The 19155-nt window shown below is 52.6% G+C and overlaps 1 protein-coding gene across 1 annotated transcript; it reads right to left on the bottom strand.

Annotated features, from left to right (window-relative positions):
- Positions 1–4384: 4384 nt before the first annotated feature.
- Positions 4385–14873, bottom strand: LOC310634703 (DLA class II histocompatibility antigen, DR-1 beta chain-like; the record flags this gene model as incomplete). The annotated part of the gene is made up of 6 exons (XM_083353237.1): positions 4385–4398; positions 4908–4931; positions 11308–11391; positions 11560–11841; positions 13858–14130; positions 14789–14873. 6 exons carry the CDS (start codon positions 14871–14873, stop codon positions 4385–4387), a joined length of 762 nt encoding a protein of 253 aa, XP_083209363.1.
- Between the last annotated feature and the right edge of the window lie 4282 nt (positions 14874–19155).

The raw sequence follows: 19155 nt of genomic DNA on the forward strand, positions 1-19155 counted from the left end.
CACAAGCGCCCCCAAAGGGAGGGGAGAGAGACGCGGAGGCTCCCAGCCCAGAGGCGGAATCGGGGGGGTCTGGCTTGGGGGGAGGGGCGGTTTCCTCGGACTTCGGGATTGGGAGGGGCCAGGAAAGCGGAGGGACCAATGGGAATTCTCCCTTCTGCAGCGTCATCGGTCTCCGGGCAGAGTCTGCCTGAGTTCATCCACAAGAGGAGATAGTGCGAAGCCGAGAGAGAAGCGGAGAAAGTTGGGGGAGGGGAATCCCTTCAGTCTGGGGGGGCTGCATTTTAGGGGGGCGTTTCCTGCCAGCTCCGGAGGGACCCCCCCTCTGGGATGGAAGGAAAGTAATATCCATGCTTCTCTCTCCCTTTTGGGAGCACAATAAGGATACCCACACCCATGCTCCTGGGCTCTCCCCCCCTTCCAGCCCGTCCTTCCCTTTTCCTCCCCTCGCTCCCATCTTCAGCCCCACAAGCTGCCTCTGGATGCTTTTCGAGGCCTCTTTCCTGTTTCCCCCCCCCCGCCCAAATAGAGCCCCCTGCAGCCCCCCAAGACCGTCTGAAAGGGAGGGGCTCCAGACCCCCTCGCTAAAGGGAGGGTTTTGGGGAGCCAATTTAGGGGAGCTATTCAGACCGCCCCAATATCCTTCCACAACCTTCTTTTTGAAGAGCTCCAGGGATGGAGAACCCCCCCCCCAAATTCCAGGTTCCATTGGTTCTCACGGCTAGGAGATCCCTCCCGATCCCTTCCAGGTCGGATCCCCTTCGGAGGCTCCGGACGGTCCCAACTTCCCTCCCAGGCTGACCGTCACCGACCTTCTCCGGGCTTCGCCTTCGGTCAGCTGCCAGATGATCCCTAGCGAGGCTGCCTCCCCTCCGGGATCTGCCTGTGAGATCCTAAAGGCAGCGAGGAAGATCCCAAGAGCGGGAGTGGGTCTCCACTCGGTCTCCTCCTCCAGGAAGGGCCGCGACTGGATCTGCTTTCCCCCCAAGAAAGCCAGCCGGGACCCCCCTTCCCCCCCCCCGCTCCTTTCCCAGCAGAAGCCCGGAATCCGGGAATCTCCCCCGATGGATCCGCGGCTCTTCCTGGCTCAGCCCGGCCCGATCCTCCGCTTCAGGCGCAGCTTTTCCTCCCGAGGGGAAGTTCTGAGTGGGTTTTCCTCCACAACCCTCTCCGGCTTCCGTGTGTGTTCGTGCAAAGCTTCTTTTGAACAGAAATATCTCAGCTTTTCCCGCCTTCCCAGATTTCTCCTCTTAATTCGGAATAAACATTAACGAACTCCCTGACACGAAGACTTTGAGGAAAGAGAAGGTGGATTATTCAAGGCCGGTGAAAGGATTTCAGCTCAATCAATTTTGCCAATAATTTACATTGTGAGCAGGATAGAGGCTCAGTTCCTGCCCTTGGCTGCGTGCCAATGAATTCAACCTTTTGACTGGCAGGAAGGGAATTTTAGGGGAAAAGGAATCAGCCCCGGGACTCGGTCCTCAGGATCAAGAGACTCGGAAGTTAACTCCGTTCTTCCGGATGGGAGTGGAAGGAAACGTTTTGCCCAAAGAGGAGAAGAAAAAAATCCACCCCCGTGGACGTGGACAGGATGGATGAGAGGATCTGATCGGAGTTTCTTCCTTGGAAAAGTTCTCAGCGTTGAAGGAGGAGGGATGGACGGGGAGTTTATTGCAGGAAACGATGAATTTGGAATTTATAACGTCCTGCAATTTGAATAGAAATTCTGTGGACTTCGGGAATCCCTCGCCTTCAAGTATTGGATTACAGGCTTCACCATTAATGTCTGAAAACCTTTCTCTGCCCCCCCACAACTATCCCCCCCCAAATAAAAGACTTCCTGTTTCTTCTCTTTCCTTACATCAATAGAAAACATTTTTTTTCTAGTCTTCTGCGGAGATTCGGGTTGTGGCGAGTTACGCAAAGGCGGGTCAGGCAGATCCTCAATTCCCGACTCTCTTCAAAAGAGCTTTGGGGGGGGGGTCCAGAGGGGCCCTGAATCCTTTCCTGGAATGGGGGGAGGGGGCTGGAGGGGGTCAAACTCTCCCCCCCCCGGCCCAGCACCAGCCCCGGCAGGCCAGAGCCGGGTTCCTCCCCCCCCCCCGCAGCCGAAGGAGGCGGCAGAGTCCGAATCTGCCCCCCCCCAGTTGTGTATCTGGACACAGCCAGTCGCACAAAGTCTGTCCCGGATCCAGGCAGCCTCTGGGGGGGGCATCGCTCATCTGACCCAGGCAGAACCTCTGGGCTCCTTTCATGCTTCCCCCCCCCCCAGCAAATATTGTGAATTTCCCAGAGTTCTCCCTGCCACTCCCAGCCCCCCACAAACACGCACACACAAACACAGCAACTCCTTTCCACAAACTCCGAAGAGGCGCTTGAGTGCCGCTTCCTCCCCCCCATCCCCGGCCTGAAGCGCTGGGCTCCCCCGAAGCGGACCCGAGAAAGCGACCCTGATCCAGCAGGCAACAAGCCCGGGGCAGCTGTCCTGCTCCACCCCATGGCTGAGTCTCCGGGTGGGGCGGCCCCCTCGGTCCCCTGCCTTTCCCCCCCAGGAAGAGGCTGGGGGGACCCTCCCGACCCCCAAGGAGACCCCGGACAGCCCAGGGAAGAAACGATGGAGGGCTGGAGAAACGTCCCCGGAGGCCCAAAGGACCCAAAGGCTCCGATTCTCCCCTTCAGACGTTACAGGGAGACTCAGCTCTGGGGGGGGGCACTGATGGGTGGGAGAGGAAAAGGAGGACCAGGATGGAAGGGGAGGGGCTCAGTTGCAGTGGGGGGGATCCTGAGGGCAGACTTGGAGGAGGGGGATGGGGAGGGTCCCCCCCTCAGAGCAGGAGGGGGAACTATGGCAACTTTACCTCCTCTGGAGTCAGGATTGAGTCTTCCGCCCTGGACATGAAGGGGGCCTGGGGGGCCCTCAAACTGTGGAAGAAACCTTGTTCTCTGGGTCTCCCCTGCCCAGAGGGAGGGGGCTTCAGGCCCAAAGGCAGGAAGGGCTGTGGGGCAGCAGTGGGGCCAGGTGGGCAGTCCTCGAAAAGTCCTATGGGGTGACTGAAGCCCCCCCACACCTACTTCCACCTCCTCTGCTGCTTCTTTGAGGGGGGTCTGTGTGTGTGTGTGTGTGTGTTGTGGGTGCAGGTGTGTGCTGAGACACCAATATTTTGGGAGAGTTGAGTTTGCCCCATTTTCCCCTCGCCCCCCCCCCCCGCCCACCAGACGGGAAGCTCTCTGCCCTCCCCACATCTGTGAAATCACCCCTTTTCACCGTCCTTCCCTAAGAGGAGGAGCCATTTATTTGGGGGGAAAGAGGCTATTGAAAGGCTGTGACAGAAGCTGCTGACTGGGGGGGTTCCCCACAACTCCCAAAGCCCCCCAGAGCCAACAGCCTCCCACAGGGGAGTTCTAGTCCTCGCCCTGCCCAGCAGCTGGATGGGTTGGACTTCATCTGGAGGCGGCTGTTCATACAGAGTTGATAGAATGTGAAAGAAGTTGGAAGGGACCTTGGAGGTCATGTAGTCCAACCCCCTGCTTGAGCAGGTGAAACCCTTTACCATTTATACCATCATGCAGGAGAGTCTGTACCATGAGAGCCCCAAAAAGGGAGGGGGGAAGGGAGGGAGGCGTTGGGAGGCAAAATGGGGCAGGACCCTCCAGTGCTGAAGAAATGGCTGAAATGGCTTGGGGAGTGTAGGGGGAGTCTCAGATGCCCCCCGAATGGCTCCCCACAAGAGCTTGGGGAGGACCGTGGCTGATGGCATCCTAGTCCTCAAAATTGGGCTTGAGGGGAAGCAGAGCAAGGGGGGGTCCGAGTAGGAGGGGGGTCCTGCCCCTTCCCCTCCCTGAATCTGGCCACCCTCCTCCCAAACCAGTTCTGGCTTCAGACCCAAAGCTGCTGGGGTGGTCCATGCAGAGGCAGTGGAGACCTCAATCTGGAGAGAGGGAGGGGAGAAGGGAGGACCCACCTGGAGGGGGAGGAAATAGGAGGAGGAAGAGGAAGAAAGGAGGAATTCCAGAGTTTTCCTACAATGTTTATTCTTTTACATCAAAGCAAAGGGAAGGGAAGGGATTCGGAGGAAGAGTGATGCAGATGAAGCTGCTGTGGATTCAAAGCAGGGAGAGATTTGGGTGTCTGGAATGACAGGCAGGCCCAGAGTCCCCAGAGTCAGTCTACATGGTCTGCACCCCTACCTCCCAAGAAAGGGAGGCCCTGAATGAAAGATGGGGGGGGGCTCTCAGCAGGAAAAGCTCCAGGCTGCCCTTCTCCTCTTCTCCCTAATCTAAAATCTTGAGACTCCATTTTTCAGAGGTTGCAAAAAAGCCAGAAATTCATCAGCTACTGAAAAAAAAATTCCTTTTCCATCAGGAAGCAGGAATGACGGCAGGATTAATTCATGAGGGCTGTAGAGAAAAAAAGATGGGGAGAAAATGAGAATATAAAGTTAAACCTTCAGTGTAAATAACTTATTATTCCTCCCTATCAGCCCCCCCCCAGACAGACCCACACTGCAGGGGGGTGGTTGATAGGCAGGGGCGGAATGAGGGAAAATCTCCCACCCCCACCCCCATTTCAGGGAGGAAAGGGATGCAAAGGACCAGCAATTCATTTCCCCAAAGAAAATTCATTCTTATGGAATTTTCCCCAAACGACATAATTGCAGCACTTAATCAAAAGATTAAGTGCTCCCCGCCCACCACGTTGGAAAAAACCTGGTCAATATTTTACTATTTGTGGTGTGTCTGTATTTGTTTTTGATTCCAATGCATTTTCAGGTCTCTGTAAGGAAAAGCTGCCCAAAATTTCAAAACTTTCTTTTATCCACAGAAAGGAAGTTTTCTTCAGATACATTTTTTTAAAGGAACAATTAACGAATGTTGAAGTAACATCTACAACTTGAGGAGAAACTCACCTGCAGGAGGCTGGATGGGAATTGCTGGAAGGAGAAAAAGAGCCAATCAGAATTCTTCATGGGCTGGAGGATTCAGGGGGTCTCCCTCCCCATCAATAGCCCATAATACAGAGCCTTGGTGGAGCAGTGGGCTAACGCCTCCTTAAGTAACACCAGCTGCCTGCAATTAGTGCAGGTTCGAGTCCCACCAGGCTCAAGGTTGACTCAGCCTTCCGTCCTTCCCAGGTAGGTAAAATGAGGACCCAGATTTTTGGGGGCAATTAAGCTGACTTTGTAATAATGCCACTTGGGGGGGGGGGGTGAAAGCCCTAATAAGCAGGCATATACATAGAATGAAGGCTACTGCTAAGCTTGTAAGCCGCCCTGAGTCTTCGGAGAAGGGCGGGATATAAATGGATTTTTTAAAAAAAAAAGGTTGCAGGATGCTCACTTATACAGCAGACTCTCAAAGAACAGAATTTCCCATGCAAATTTCCAAGGGAGCCTTCTTGCCATCTGAGAGGTCCCCCCCCCGGATGGTCCCCTCCCCACAACCTCTTATCCAGCCCCCAGACTCACCTTTCTTGCTCTTCAGGTAGAGGGAGAGCCCCGTTGTCAGGACCCACCTCAATCCACATCTTAGGAAATAAGAACTCTTGGATGCAAGTTTAGTCCAAAAGGAAAATGTTTACTAGGAAGGAATTGATTGTGGGAATACAAGACGGAATCTGAGAAAAGTTACATTTCAATCCTATATAAACCATTCCCATTCCAGCCCCTCCCCTCATCCATTTGGTCAGGCTGTCGTCAGTTGCTAGGTGTCAGGTTCTTCCATGGGAAAGGGAACTCTCCTTGGTTTTATGGTTATTGCTTCCCTTTTTTCAGTTGTAAATGAAGACACAAACCATATCTGTCTGTCCCCCTCCCTTCCCCCGTTAAAACATCCCCTGTTGTTTGAAAATCGCTTTAGTAACCATCCTCTCCCCCCCCTCGGAGAGATGGCAGAATCCCCAGTAATAGCACGTTGTTCTACCTATACAATTATGAAATGTGATATAAATGGATTCTGACATTCGGCTCTCCTTTCAGAAAAAAGATGAGTCCATCTGTGGGGAAAGAAAACATATAACTGTTAGCCTGGTTTGTTTGGATATTCTGTATGAAACCTCTTAAGCAACTTAGGTGCTTTAACATGGAGTTTGTTAACCCATTCGTTTTCTGAGGAGGGGAGGTGTTTCCATGCCACTAAATATTGTATCGTTCCATGGTGTTTTCTGGAATCTAAGATTTCTTTCACTTCAAAATGTTGTTCTCCTTCCACCATGATGGGGGGTGGTGGTGGTGGGATTTTTTCTCGTAGTGGAGATTGTTGTTCTCTCTTTAATAGACTGCAGTGGAAGGTTGGGTGTATTCGTCTAAGATTTTTGGGTAGTTCTAATTCAACTGTTACTGGGTTTATGATTCTTTTAATTGGAAAGGGTCCAATATATTTTGGTCCTAGTTTTTTACAGGGTTGGAGTGATTTCAGGTATTTTGTGGATAAATATACCATCTCTCCTACCCTAAATGGTGTGGGATCGGTTCTTTTTTTGTCTGCCTGTGTCTTGTATGCTTTTCTGGCATCTTCCAACGCTTTCCTAACGATTGGCCATGTATTTTGTAATTGAGCAATCCATTCCTTCAGGTCAGGGATAACCGGTTCTTTTGGGGTTAGTTCTGGTATTGGGTTGAAACTCTGGCCTGTAGCTACTTGAAAAGGAGTGTAACCTGTGCTTGAGTGGACTGCATTATTATATGCTACTTCTGCAAAAGGCAGTAGGTCCGTCCAGTCGGACTGCTGAAAATTAATATAGCATCTCAGATATTGTTCAAGTATATTATTAAGTCTTTCAGAAGCTCCGTCTGTCTGAGGATGGTGACTAGATGACAGTCCTTGGGTGGTTCCTAAGAGGGATAAAAATTCTTTCCAAAATGCCGACGTAAATTGCACCCCTCTGTCAGATATGATGCGTTGTGGTACCCCGTGCAATCTGTAAATATGCTGTACAAAAAGTTTTGCTAATGCTTTTGCAGTCGGGATTTTTTGGCAAGGTATGAAGTGTACTTGCTTAGAGAACAGATCTGTGACAGTCCAGACTACGGTGTTTCCATTACTTTCAGGCAGTTCTACGATAAAATCCATGGCTATTTCTTTCCATGGGGCTGAGGGGTTTGCCACCGGTTGTAACAGACCTGGCGGTTTCCCTTGCAGTCTTTTGGCCATCGCGCAAATTTGACAGCTACCCACATAGCTTTCTATGTCCTTTTTCATAGATGGCCACCAAAATTGCCTTTTAGTTAAGTGTAAGGTTTTTACAAAGCCAAAGTGTCCTGCTGATTTTGTATCATGGCACAGTTGCATGAAATTGATTCTCTGTGTGGCAGGTATATATAGCTTCTCCCCCACCCACGGTAGTCCATCTTTAATTGTGCACACATGTTTATTTTTCTGGAACCATTCATCACTTTCCAAAGATTTCCTGAATTCTATTCCAGTTTGGCTATCTACCTTCGGCTTCATTTTTTCTTGTGCCCTGGTGGTGACTGGTGCTGCCAGTTGTTGTTCCGGTACAAGTGGTTTAAAGTCAGTAACTCTTGTGCTGTTATATTGGGGCATGCGGGATAATGCATCTGCAAGGAAGTTCTTTCCCCCCGGTAAGTGTTTGAGAGTGAAATTGAATCGGTGAAAATGTTGGGACCAGCGGGCTTGCTTAGGAGTGAGCTTCCTGGGCGTTTTTAGTGCTTCCAAATTTTTGTGGTCTGTCCAGACCTGGAAAGGTATTTTATTTCCTTCTAAAAATTGGCGCCATGTTAGTAATGCCCACCTCAGCGAGAATGCCTCTTTTTCCCATATTGGCCAGCGTTGTTCTGTTTCTGTGAGTTTTCTGGATGTGTATGCGCATGGTTGCAATGTCCCCCCATCATTTTCTTGTAATAGTACGGCTCCTACCGCTACATCACTCGCATCTGCCTGTATTACAAAAGGTTTGTCGGGATCTGGGTGTTTTAGGACAGGTTCAGCAGAAAAAAGTCTCTTTAGCCTCTCAAATGCTGCTTGACATTCCATTGACCATTTCAGAGGCTGGCTGGGTTTCACGGGTGACCCCCCCTTCGTTTTCAACAAATTTGTGAGGGGCATGGCTATTTGGCCAAATGCGGGGATGAATTGGCGGTAGAAGTTTGCAAACCCCAGGAAACTTTGCAATTGCTTCCGTGTGCGGGGGGGTGCCCACTCTAGTACTGCTCTGACCTTCTCAGGGTCCATTTCGATGCCCTCTGGAGATATGCGATATCCCAGGTAGTCGATTTTTTCCTGATGGAATTCACACTTCGATAATTTAGCATATAAGTGGGCAGCTCGCAACTTCTTCAGGACTGCTCTGACTAGTTTGATATGTTCCTCTTTAGTTTCTGTGAAGATAAGGATGTCATCGAGGTAAACCAGGACCCCCTTATATAGGTGCTCTCTCAGCACGTCATTAATTAATTGCATAAAGACTGCGGGTGCCCCTTGCAGTCCGAATGGCAATACTTTGAATTGATAGCACCCCATTGGGCAGTTGAATGCAGTCTTCCATTCGTCTCCTTCCTTAATCCTAATTCGGTAGTATGCTTCCCTCAGGTCTAGTTTGGTAAAAATCTTTCCTTTCGATAGGTGGGATAACATATCCTTCATTAGGGGAAGGGGGTACAGATTACATTCACTAATTGTGTTCAAATTTCTATAGTCCACAACCAAACGAAAGGATCCATCCTTCTTCTCCCTGAACAGAACCGGGGCGGCCACTTTGGGTTTGGCAGGCTCAATAAATCCTCTTTCTAAGTTTTTCTTTATGAATCTCTCCATTTCTGCCATTTCCCTTGGGCTCATGGCATACATCCTGGGTTTTGGGAGTTTTGCCCCAGGTTTGAATTCTATGGTGCAGTCTGTGGGGCGGTGGGGGGGAAGCTCATCTGCTCTTTCCTCACTGAAAACCTCAGCCAGGTCCCTGTATTCCTCTGGTATCTCTGGTAATCCCTTCTCTTTCCCCACTGCTGCTGTCTCCTCCCTCTGGGTTGGGGGGGTGCTTTTGGAGTCTACGTTCTTCTGCCCCCCCTTTGGGAAGTTGAGTTCTGCTGTCCTCCAGTTTATCCCGGGGTTCCATTTCTTCAGCCATTCCAGTCCTAGGATCATTGGGCATTCCATGCCTGGGGCCACTATAAACGTTATGTCCTCCTCATGGGGCCCCAGTGATAGGTGGATTGGTAAAGTGGCTAGGGTGGCTGGTCCTCCCCCTGCTATTGTCCCATCTAATTGACTAAAAGAGATTGGATGTTTTAGCCTCCTCACTGGGATGCTCAATCTCTCCACCAGCGTTGGGCTGATAAGGCAGCGGATGCACCCAGAGTCTATCAGAGCTTTTATTTTGGCTGCTTCAGGCATAGGGGAAGCTAATATAGTCACTGTCTTAAGCATGGGTGGAAGGGGTCCACTTACCAATGGTTCTCCCTCTGAGCTGTCTTCCGAGTTGTCCACCGTCCCTGCGGTGCAGGCCGGAGTCCAGTCCCAGTTCCTGGCAGGAATTGTGGACTCTACAGCCTCTGTCCCCTTCATGGAAGATTCTTTTGTGTTGCCTTGGGGCTTCCCCGGCTTCTTGGAGGATGATGCCTCTGGTTTTCGGGGGGGGGGGGCTTTTGAACGACATTCTGCAGCACGGTGGCCCTCTCTCCCGCAGTTGAAACAACTTGTTGATTTTTTGGCTGTGGCTGGTGGTTTTTCCCCCTCGCGTGTTTGCTCGGGTGGCAGGCGGCCCCATGGTTTTCCTCTGCGGTGTCTCTTCAGTAGGTCTATTTCCACTTCCTCCGCCAGGATGTACCAGTCGTCGAGGTGGGGTGGGTCTCCTCGAGGCAGGCAAGCATCATACAGGTCGTAGTTCAGACCGTCTTTGAAATGGCTAAGGAGGATGTCTTCTGGCCAGTTCAGCTTGCTGGCAATGGCTCGGAATTCTTGGGTATAATCAGCCACTGTTCGCCTGCCCTGCCTCACCGTTTTGATTCTCTCCCGGGCCTTACGGTCAGCCAAAGGATCCTCGAACCGTCGCCTCAAAGATGACATGAATCGGTTGAAGTCGTTGAGTTCTGGGGCGTTGGAGTCATGCAAGTTCACCACCCAGTCTGCAGCCATCCCGTCCAGGGCAGATTGCACAATTCGGATGCGTGTTTTGTCACTGGGGATGTCCCGTCCGTACTCTTCCATGTAGCTGAGGACTTGGGTTAGGAAAAATCCCAGTCGTGATGGCTCCCCCTTGAATTTGACTTCCAGGGGCGGGAGTCTTTGGCTGGAGCGTTGTCTGCGCCGTGGCCGGTATCGCTCCTCATCCTGGTCCCCATCTGTGGTTCTGGGGGGGTGGGTGGGTACTGCTGAGGCAGCAATTCCTGTTCCATTGGATGGCCCCGGGGTTTCAGGTGTTGGATCCCCTCCGTTACCTTTCCAGTTGCGTCCCCAGGCGCTGCCTCGGTTGCGATTTTCAGCTCTCTCCTCCCTCAGTGAACTCAGGGTTGCTTTCATCAGATCAATGGCCTTTTCCAGGATCCGCTCCTCCTCGCTGGCGTGCAGGGAACTCTCCATCTCTTGCCTCCATTCCGGTTGGTGGTTACTACGCCTCAGGGTCTTTTCTCCCGAAGCCTTTTCCCACTCACTTTTCCTTCCAACGCCCATCGACCACCGGGGTTTTCGGTCGTACTGCTCCACCGCTTCTTCCCCGGGGGAATATGCTGCTTCAGTTTCCCATTGTCTCTGGGATTCCATTTGGGGGGAAGACTCCCCCTCCATGGGGCTTCCCTCCTCTCTTGCTTCGTCGCCAGACATTTGTATTTGTTGCAAAGTCCCCCGGTAAGGTTTTCCCTTCCAGGTTGACTCTTAAAGCAGATTCCGTCTACTGTCAGGACCCACCTCAATCCACATCTTAGGAAATAAGAACTCTTGGATGCAAGTTTAGTCCAAAAGGAAAATGTTTACTAGGAAGGAATTGATTGTGGGAATACAAGACGGAATCTGAGAAAAGTTACATTTCAATCCTATATAAACCATTCCCATTCCAGCCCCTCCCCTCATCCATTTGGTCAGGCTGTCGTCAGTTGCTAGGTGTCAGGTTCTTCCATGGGAAAGGGAACTCTCCTTGGTTTTATGGTTATTGCTTCCCTTTTTTCAGTTGTAAATGAAGACACAAACCATATCTGTCTGTCCCCCTCCCTTCCCCCGTTAAAACATCCCCTGTTGTTTGAAAATCGCTTTAGTAACCATCCTCTCCCCCCCCCCCTCGGAGAGATGGCAGAATCCCCAGTAATAGCACGTTGTTCTACCTATACAATTATGAAATGTGATATAAATGGATTCTGACACCCGTGGCAAAGAAGATCACCCCGATCAGGGCCCCCATAATCCCCGTCCAGAGCTTGCTCCTGGCCGAGTTGGAGGATCGGGGCTCTGGGGAAGGAGAAGGAGCCTCCCCTGAGCAGGAGGATCAGGGCCAGCTTCCCCCCCCAGGAGGGTCCTTCCTGGCTCCCCCCACAGGGAGGGCCTCTCTCCCCCCTCAGGACAGGAGGGTGTCCCCAGAGCAGGAGGGGAGGAAGGGGATGGAGGGGAGGGGCTCACCCCACTGGATGGTGATGGGGGCCTCCAGGCTGGCGTGCTCCACCTGGCAGGTGTAGACGTCCCCCCGCTGGGGCTGGGTCTCCAGCATCACCTGGAGCTGGTAGGTCCAGTCTCCGTTCTGGAGCTCCTCCGTGAAGGCCACGCCCTCCTCCTCCGGCCGCCCGTTCTTCAGCCAGCGGACCTCGATCTCCACGGGGTAGAAGCCCCTCGCGGTGCAGAGGAGGATGGTGTGGGGGGAAGCGGGGTCCAGCTTGGTGGAGGAGATGGAGACGGTGGGCTTGGCTGGAGGGGAGGAGGGGGAGGAGGGACACAGGGGAGACACAAAGACGGCCAAGAAAGGGAGACCAAGTTGGTTAGTTCAGACCAAGATCCCTTTTCACTCCTGAAAATATTATTTGTTTCACGTCATTTCCAAAGCAAATTGCAGCAAAAAATTAAAGGGGATCCTGGAAGATGGAAAAACATAAATCCTTTTAGGGCCTCCCTTTTTCCTTGCTTTTGAGGCGCTGACTTTTAAAACTCCACAAAAATTAAAAGCATCATTAGGCTAGAATGATTAGAAATAAAAAGCATTTTTATTATTATTATTTCACAGCTCCCCAAAGTAGGGCTTGTTTGCCAAATGCAGAGGCCTCTGTTCATTATTTACTTTATTTAGCTTATTCCGTTTGTTTTGAATGTCGATAGAATTAGTCTAGGGTGAAGCTAATCACGTACCCAGAGGCTTGACTGCCTTGATTTATTGATGGGGTTCGGTTCAAGACGCCTTATCTGGAAATAGGGCGGTGACTTCCACATAGGGCCATGATCTGTTGACGTGATCAACACCACGTGGGTTTGTTTACTTTGATGACGTCACTGATCAAAAGGGCTGATAATTTTCATTAAAAAAAGGTATACACTATAACTACTTTCATAGATCCACTCCAGCTCAGAGACCTTTTGCTAACCACGTTTTTCTCCCTTGAGGGATTCTCTTACGAACAGCTAATTATATCATGTTTAAGAACATGCAATTTTTAAAGGTTTGCTTATTTGCAATTCAATCCTGGGATCTGGTCGGGATTTTTTTTTATGAACAGTGAATTATCCTCCTGGGTTTGCAGGGAAGAATTTAGGTGTAAGAATGAATTCCAGACTGAACATGCAGAGAACAAAATCTGCCTCACTTCCTCTTACATTAGTAAGAAGAATGACATGTATTGACTAACTGATAGTTTTTTATTATCGTTTATTACATTCTCTACAGATATCTATTACTATATTAACTATTGTTAATTGAACGTATGTACCAGGACAACAGCCTGTTTGCTAAAGATAGAAAATGTAATTTGGGGAACATCCCAATGTTGACCCCAACCCCACCCTAAACCCTAATCCCTATCCCGATCCTATTTTATCCCTAACCCTATAAAATTCAATAAAATCCTTTATTTAAAAAGTGGATAAGTCAATCAATAAATATTATTGATTTATTCATATAAAATATATTGAAATATTATATAGGATACAGATTATATTGAAATCTATCTGCGTACCTCGCAAGAGAGAGACCTTGCTGGATTCCTCCTCCCCCAGAAAAATATAATATTTTGTATAATATTCTGGAAAGAAGTTTTTTGGACCTGGGGAAGAGAAGGAAGATCGTGGGACGAAAGGGAAGGAGAGAAATATATTTCTTCCCTTTTGCATGTTTAATTGTCATAAGTTGTAGAATTTCTAACATTTTAAGGGTAATTTTTCCCCCCACATTTTTATTTTAGGGGGATGTTATAATGGTACCCCCTCCAGATCCGCGCTTTGAGGGAGGGAGGGGGGTGGCTTAGGAGGATCAGTAAATATCAATAAATACCAATGAGTAAATTTCTTAGATTGGAGAGCAAAGAATAAATAAGGGGCAAATCTTTATCTGGGAAATTTTTTTTAATTTTAATTCCATTTATATCCCGCCCTTCTCCGAAGACTCAGGGCGGCTTACAAACTTAGCAGTAGCCTTCATTCTATGTATGTGCCTGCTTATTAGGGCTTTCACACACACCCCAAGCGGCATTATTACAAAGTCAGCTTAATTGCCCCCAACAATCTGGGTCCTCATTTTACCTACCTCGGAAGGATGGAAGGCTGAGTCAACCTTGAGCCTGGTGGGACTCGAACCTGGACTAATGGCAGGCAGCTGGTGTTACTTAAGGAGGTATTAGCCCACTGCTCCACCAAATCAATTCCCTAATCAATGAAATAAAAGGGGGGGGAGTCCCCGCATTCACACACACCCCATGGAACTCCCCCTCCCCCACTCACCTCTCCGGCCAACCACGGAATTGCTCTGGGAAACCTCGTAGTTGTTTCGGCAGCCGGAATCCACTCGGGCCTTCTGGTACTGCAGGAGCTGCTTATTCCTGTTCCAATACTCCGCATCCACCTTCCCGAACTCCGTGACGGCCTCGAACTCCCCGCGGTCGCTGTCGAAGCGGGCGAACTCCTGACGGTCGTAGAACTGGCTGTACAGGTATCTCACCTGCTGCGTCCCGTTGAGGAAGCGGCACTCGACCTTCTCCTGGACCAGGAAATGGGCTGCGGGAAGGAGGAGGGCTGGGCGTCAGGAGAGACTCCGGGGCCCATGGTCCCCAGCGGGTACTGGAGGAGAGGCCCACGTGGGGAGGGGGAGAGGCGGGAGACCTGCTGCGAGGGACTGACGGAAGGCGCCCCCTGGAGGAGGGAGGGGGAACCGTCGGTCCCAGCGGGACTCCCCCTTGGTGGGGGGGTCTGGAGGGGGGGAAATGGGGGAGGGGGAAAGAGCTTCCATCTCCCCAGGGTGGGAAAAGGCAGGCAGAAGTTCAGCCGGTCCAGACCTCCCTCTGTCTGCAGGGAACGCTGGATCCGGGGGGGGGGGCCTCTTTGCCCCCCCCCAAACCGGCAGGAAGTATAGGGGGAGAGAAGAGACTCCCCCCCCCCGGCTGAGGGAAAATAATATCCAAACTTCTCTCTCCCTCTTCCTTTTGGGAGCACAGTAAGGATACCCACACCCATGCTCCTGCGCTCTCCCCTCCCTTCCAGCCCCACTTTCTCTCCCCCTCCCATCTTAAGCCCCACCACGCGGAGATCGAGGCTCCTGCAGTCTCCCGCCTCTCTTGCCCTCCACCCCTTTCCCCACTTCTGGGGTCCCAGCCCCATTCTTCGCCCCCAGAAACACTGAGGGCCCCTCCCCTCCCCCGCCGAGCCCCCTCCTTACCGGGGGTCTCCTTCCCCGCTTCTCTCCCGGGGATCCGGGCCAGCGCCCCCACCAGCAACAAAAGGGGGACCCCAACGGAGCCCATGGATGCTCTCCACAAGCGCCCCCAAAGGGAGGGGAGAGAGACGCGGAGGCTCCCAGCCCAGAGGCGGAATCGGGGGGTCTGGCTTGGGGGGAGGGGCGGTTTCCTCGGACTTCGGGATTGGGAGGGGCCAGGAAAGCGGAGCGACCAATGGGAATTCTCCCTTCCTCATCGTCATCGGTCTCCGGGCAGAGTCTGCCTGAGTTCATCCACAAGAGGAGATAGTGCCGAGAGAGAAGCGGAGAAAGTTGGGGGAGGGGAATCCCTTCAGTCTGGGGGGACTGCATTTTAGGGGGGCGTTTCCTGCTAGATCCGGAGGGACCCCCCCTCTGGGATGGAAGGAAAGTAATATCCATGCTTCTCTCTCCCTCTTCCTTTTGGGAGCACAATAAGGATACCCACACCCATGCTCCTGGGCTCTCCCCCCTTCCAGCCCCCCCTTCCCTTTTCCTCCCCTCGCTCCCATCTTCAGCCCCACAAGCTGCCTCTGGATGCTTTTCGAGGCCTCTTTCCTGTCCCCCCCCCCGCCCAAGTAGAGCCCCTGCAGCCCCCCAAGACCGTCTGAAAGGGAGGGGCTCCAGACCCCTTCGCTAAAGGGAGGGTTTTGGGGAGCCAATCTAGGGGAGCAATTCAGACCCCCCATATCCTTCCACCACCTTCTTTTTGAAGACCTCCAGGGATGGAGAAACCCCCCCCCCCCAAATTCCAGGTTCCATTGGTTCTCACGGCCAGGAGATCCCTCCCGATCCCTTCCAGGTCGGATCCCCTTCGGAGGCTCCGGACGGTCCCATCTTCCCTCCCAGGCTGACCGTCACCGACCTTCTCCGGGCTTCGCCTTCGGTCAGCTGCCAGATGATCCCTGGCGAGGCTGCTCCCCCCTCCGCGATCTGCCGGTGAGATCCTAATGGCAGCGAGGGAGATCCCAAGACCGGGAGTGGGTCTTCACTCGATCTTCTTCTCCAGGAAGGGCCGCGACTGGATCTGCCCCCCCCCCCACAAGAAAGCCAGCCGGGATCCCCCTTCCTCCCCCTCCTCTCCCGGCAGAAGCCCGGAATCCGGGAATCTCCCCCGATGGATCCGCGGCTCTTCCTGGCTCAGCCCGGCCCGATCCTCCGCTTCACGCGCAGCTTTTCCTCCCGAGGGGAAATTCTGAGTGGGTTTTCCTCCACAACCCTCTCCGGCTTCCGTGTGTGTGTTCGTGCAAAGCTTCTTTTGAACAGAAATATCTCAGCTTTTCCCGCCTTCCCAGATTTCTCCTCTTAATTCGGAATAAACATTAACGAACTCCCTGACACGAAGACTTTGAGGAAAGAGAAGGTGGATTATTCAAGGCCGGTGAAAGGATTTCAGCTCAATCAATTTTGCCAATAATTTACATTATGAGTAGGATAGAGGCTCAATTCCTGCCCTTGGCTGCGTGCCAATGAATTCAACCTTTTGACTGGCAGGAAGGGAATTTTGGGGGAAAAGGAATCAGCCCCGGGACTCGGTCCTCAGGATCAAGAGACTCGGAGGTTAACTCCGTTCTTCCGGATGGGAGTGGAAGGAAACGTTTTGCCCAAAGAGAAGAAGAAAAAAATCCACCCCCGTGGACGTGGACAGGATGGATAAGAGGATCTGATCGGAGTTTCTTCCTTGGAAAAGTTCTGAAGTAGGAGAGATGGACGGACAGTATATTGGCTCTATCAGATAGATAGATAGATAGATAGATAGATAGATAGATAGATAGATAGATAGATGATAGATAGATAGATAGATAGATAGATAGATAGATAGATAGATAGATAGATAGATAGATAGATAGATAGATAGATAGATAGATAGGAGTGGAAGGAAACGTTTTGCCCAAAGAGGAGAAGAAAAAAATCCACCCCCGTGGACGTGGACAGGATGGATGAGAGGATCTGATCGGAGTTTCTTCCTTGGAAAAGTTCTCAGCGTTGAAGGAGGAGGGATGGACGGGGAGTTTATTGCAGGAAACGATGAATTTGGGATTTATAACGTCATGCAATTTTAATAGAAATTCTGTGGACTTCGGTGATCCCTCGCCTTCAAGTATTGGATTACAGGCTTCACCATCAATGTCTGAAAACCTTTCTCTGCCCCCCCCCCCACAACTATCCCCCCCCCCAAAAAAAGACTTCCTGTTTCTTCTCTTTCCTTACATCAATAGAAAACATTTTTTTTTCTTCTGCGGAGATTCGGGTTGTGGCGAGTTACGCAAAGGCGGGTCAGGCAGATCCTCAATTCCCGACTCTCTTCAAAAGAGCTTTGGGGGGGTCCAGAGGGGGCCTGAATCCTTTCCGGGAATGGGGAGGGGGCTGGAGGGGGTCAAACTCTCCCCCCCCCCCCGCCCAGCACCAGCCCCGGAAGGCCAGAGCCGGGTTCCTCCCCCCCCCGCAGCCGAAGGAGGCGGCAGAGTCCGAATCTGCCCCCCAGTTGTGTATCTGGACACAGCCAGTCGCACAAAGTCTGTCCCGGATCCAGGCAGCCTCGGGGGGGGGCATCGCTCATCTGACCCAGGCAGAACCTCTGGGCTCCTTTCATGCTTCCCCCCCCCAGCAAATATTGTGAATTTCCCCGAGTTCTCCCTGCCACTCCCAGCCCTCCACAAACACGCACAAACACAGCAACTCCTTTCCACAACCTCCGAAGAGGCGCTTGAGTGCCGCTTCCTTCCCCCCATCCCCGGCCTGAAGCGCTGGGCTCCCCCGAAGCGGAACCGAGAAACAGGCCCTGATCCAGCAGGCAACAAGCCCGGATTCTTCCCCGGGGCAGCTGTCCTGCTCCACCCCATGGCTGAGTCTCCGGGTGGGGCGGCCCCCTCGGTCCTCTGCCTTTCCCCTCCCCAGAAAGAGGCTGGGGGGGCCCTCCCGACCCCCGAGGAGACCCCGGACAGCCCAGGGGAGAAACGAGGGAGGGCTGGAGAAACGTCCCCGGAGGCCCAAAGGACCCAAAGGCTCCAATTCTCCCCCTTCAGACGTTATGGGGAGACTCGGCTCTCTAAGGGGGGGGCTCTGATGGGTGGGAAAGAGAGGAAAAGGGGGACCAGCATGGAAGGGGAGGGGCTCACCTGCAGTGGGGGGGGGACCCTGAGGGCAGACTTGGAGGAGGGGGATGGGGAGGGTCCCCCCCTCAGAGCAGGAGGGGGAACTATGGCAACTTTACCTCCTCTGGAGTCAGGATTGAGTCTTCCGCCCTGGACATGAAGGGGGCCTGGGGGGCCCTCAAACTGTGGAAGAAACCTTGTTCTCCGGGTCTCCCCTGCCCAGAGGGAGGGGGCTTCAGGCCCAAAGGCAGGAAGGGCCGTGGGGAAGCAGTGGGGCCAGGTGGGCAGTCCTCGAAAAGTCCTATGGGGTGACTGAAGCCCCCCCACACCTACTTCCACCTCCTCTGCTGCTTCTTTGAGGGGGGTCTGTGTGTGTGTGTGTGTGTGTTGTGGGTGCAGGTGTGTGCTGAGACACCAATATTTTGGGAGAGTTGAGTTTGCCCCCATTTTCCCCTCGCCCCCCCCGCCCACCAGACGGGAAGCTCTCTGCCCTCCCCACATCTGTGAAATCACCCCTTTTCACCGTCCTTCCCTAAGAGGAGGAGCCATTTATTTGGGGGGAAGGAGGCCATTGAAAGGCTGTGACAGAAGCTGTTGACCGGGAGGTACCCCACAACTCCCGAAGCCCCCCAGAGCCAACAGCCTCCCACAGGGGCCCTCAAGCGGCGGGTGAAGGCGGCTTTCCCCTGGTCTGAATGCAGCTGAGGTCAGACGTCAGGAGGGCCCTTCCCTGGTCACGCGTGTTGTCTGAATGTAGCCACATCTTGACACCCCTCCCCCTACTTCCTAGAGATAAGGGGAGTTCTAGTCCTCGCCCTGCCCAGCAGCTGGATGGGTTGGACTTCATCTGGAGGGGGCTGTTCATACAGAGTTGATAGAATGTGAAAGAAGTTGGAAGGGACCTTGGAGGTCATGTAGGTCATATACCATTTATACCATCATGCAGGAGAGTCTGTACCATGAGAGCCCCAAAAAGGGAGGGGGGAAGGGAGGGAGGCGTTGGGAGGCAAAATGGGGCAGGACCCTCCAGTGCTGAAGAAATGGCTGAAATGGCTTGGGGAGTGTAGGGGGAGTCACAGATGCCCCCCGAATGGCTCCCCACAAGTGCTTGAGGAGGACCGTGGCCGATGGCATCCTGGTCCTCAAAATTGGGCTTGAAAGGAAGCAGAGCAAGGGGGGCTCTGAGTAGGAGGGGGGGTCCTGCCCCTTCCCCTTCATGGATCTCCCCACCCTCCT

This window comes from Vipera ursinii (genome assembly GCF_947247035.1).
Source record: "Vipera ursinii genome assembly, chromosome: 2".
Lineage (NCBI taxonomy): Eukaryota > Metazoa > Chordata > Lepidosauria > Squamata > Viperidae > Vipera > Vipera ursinii.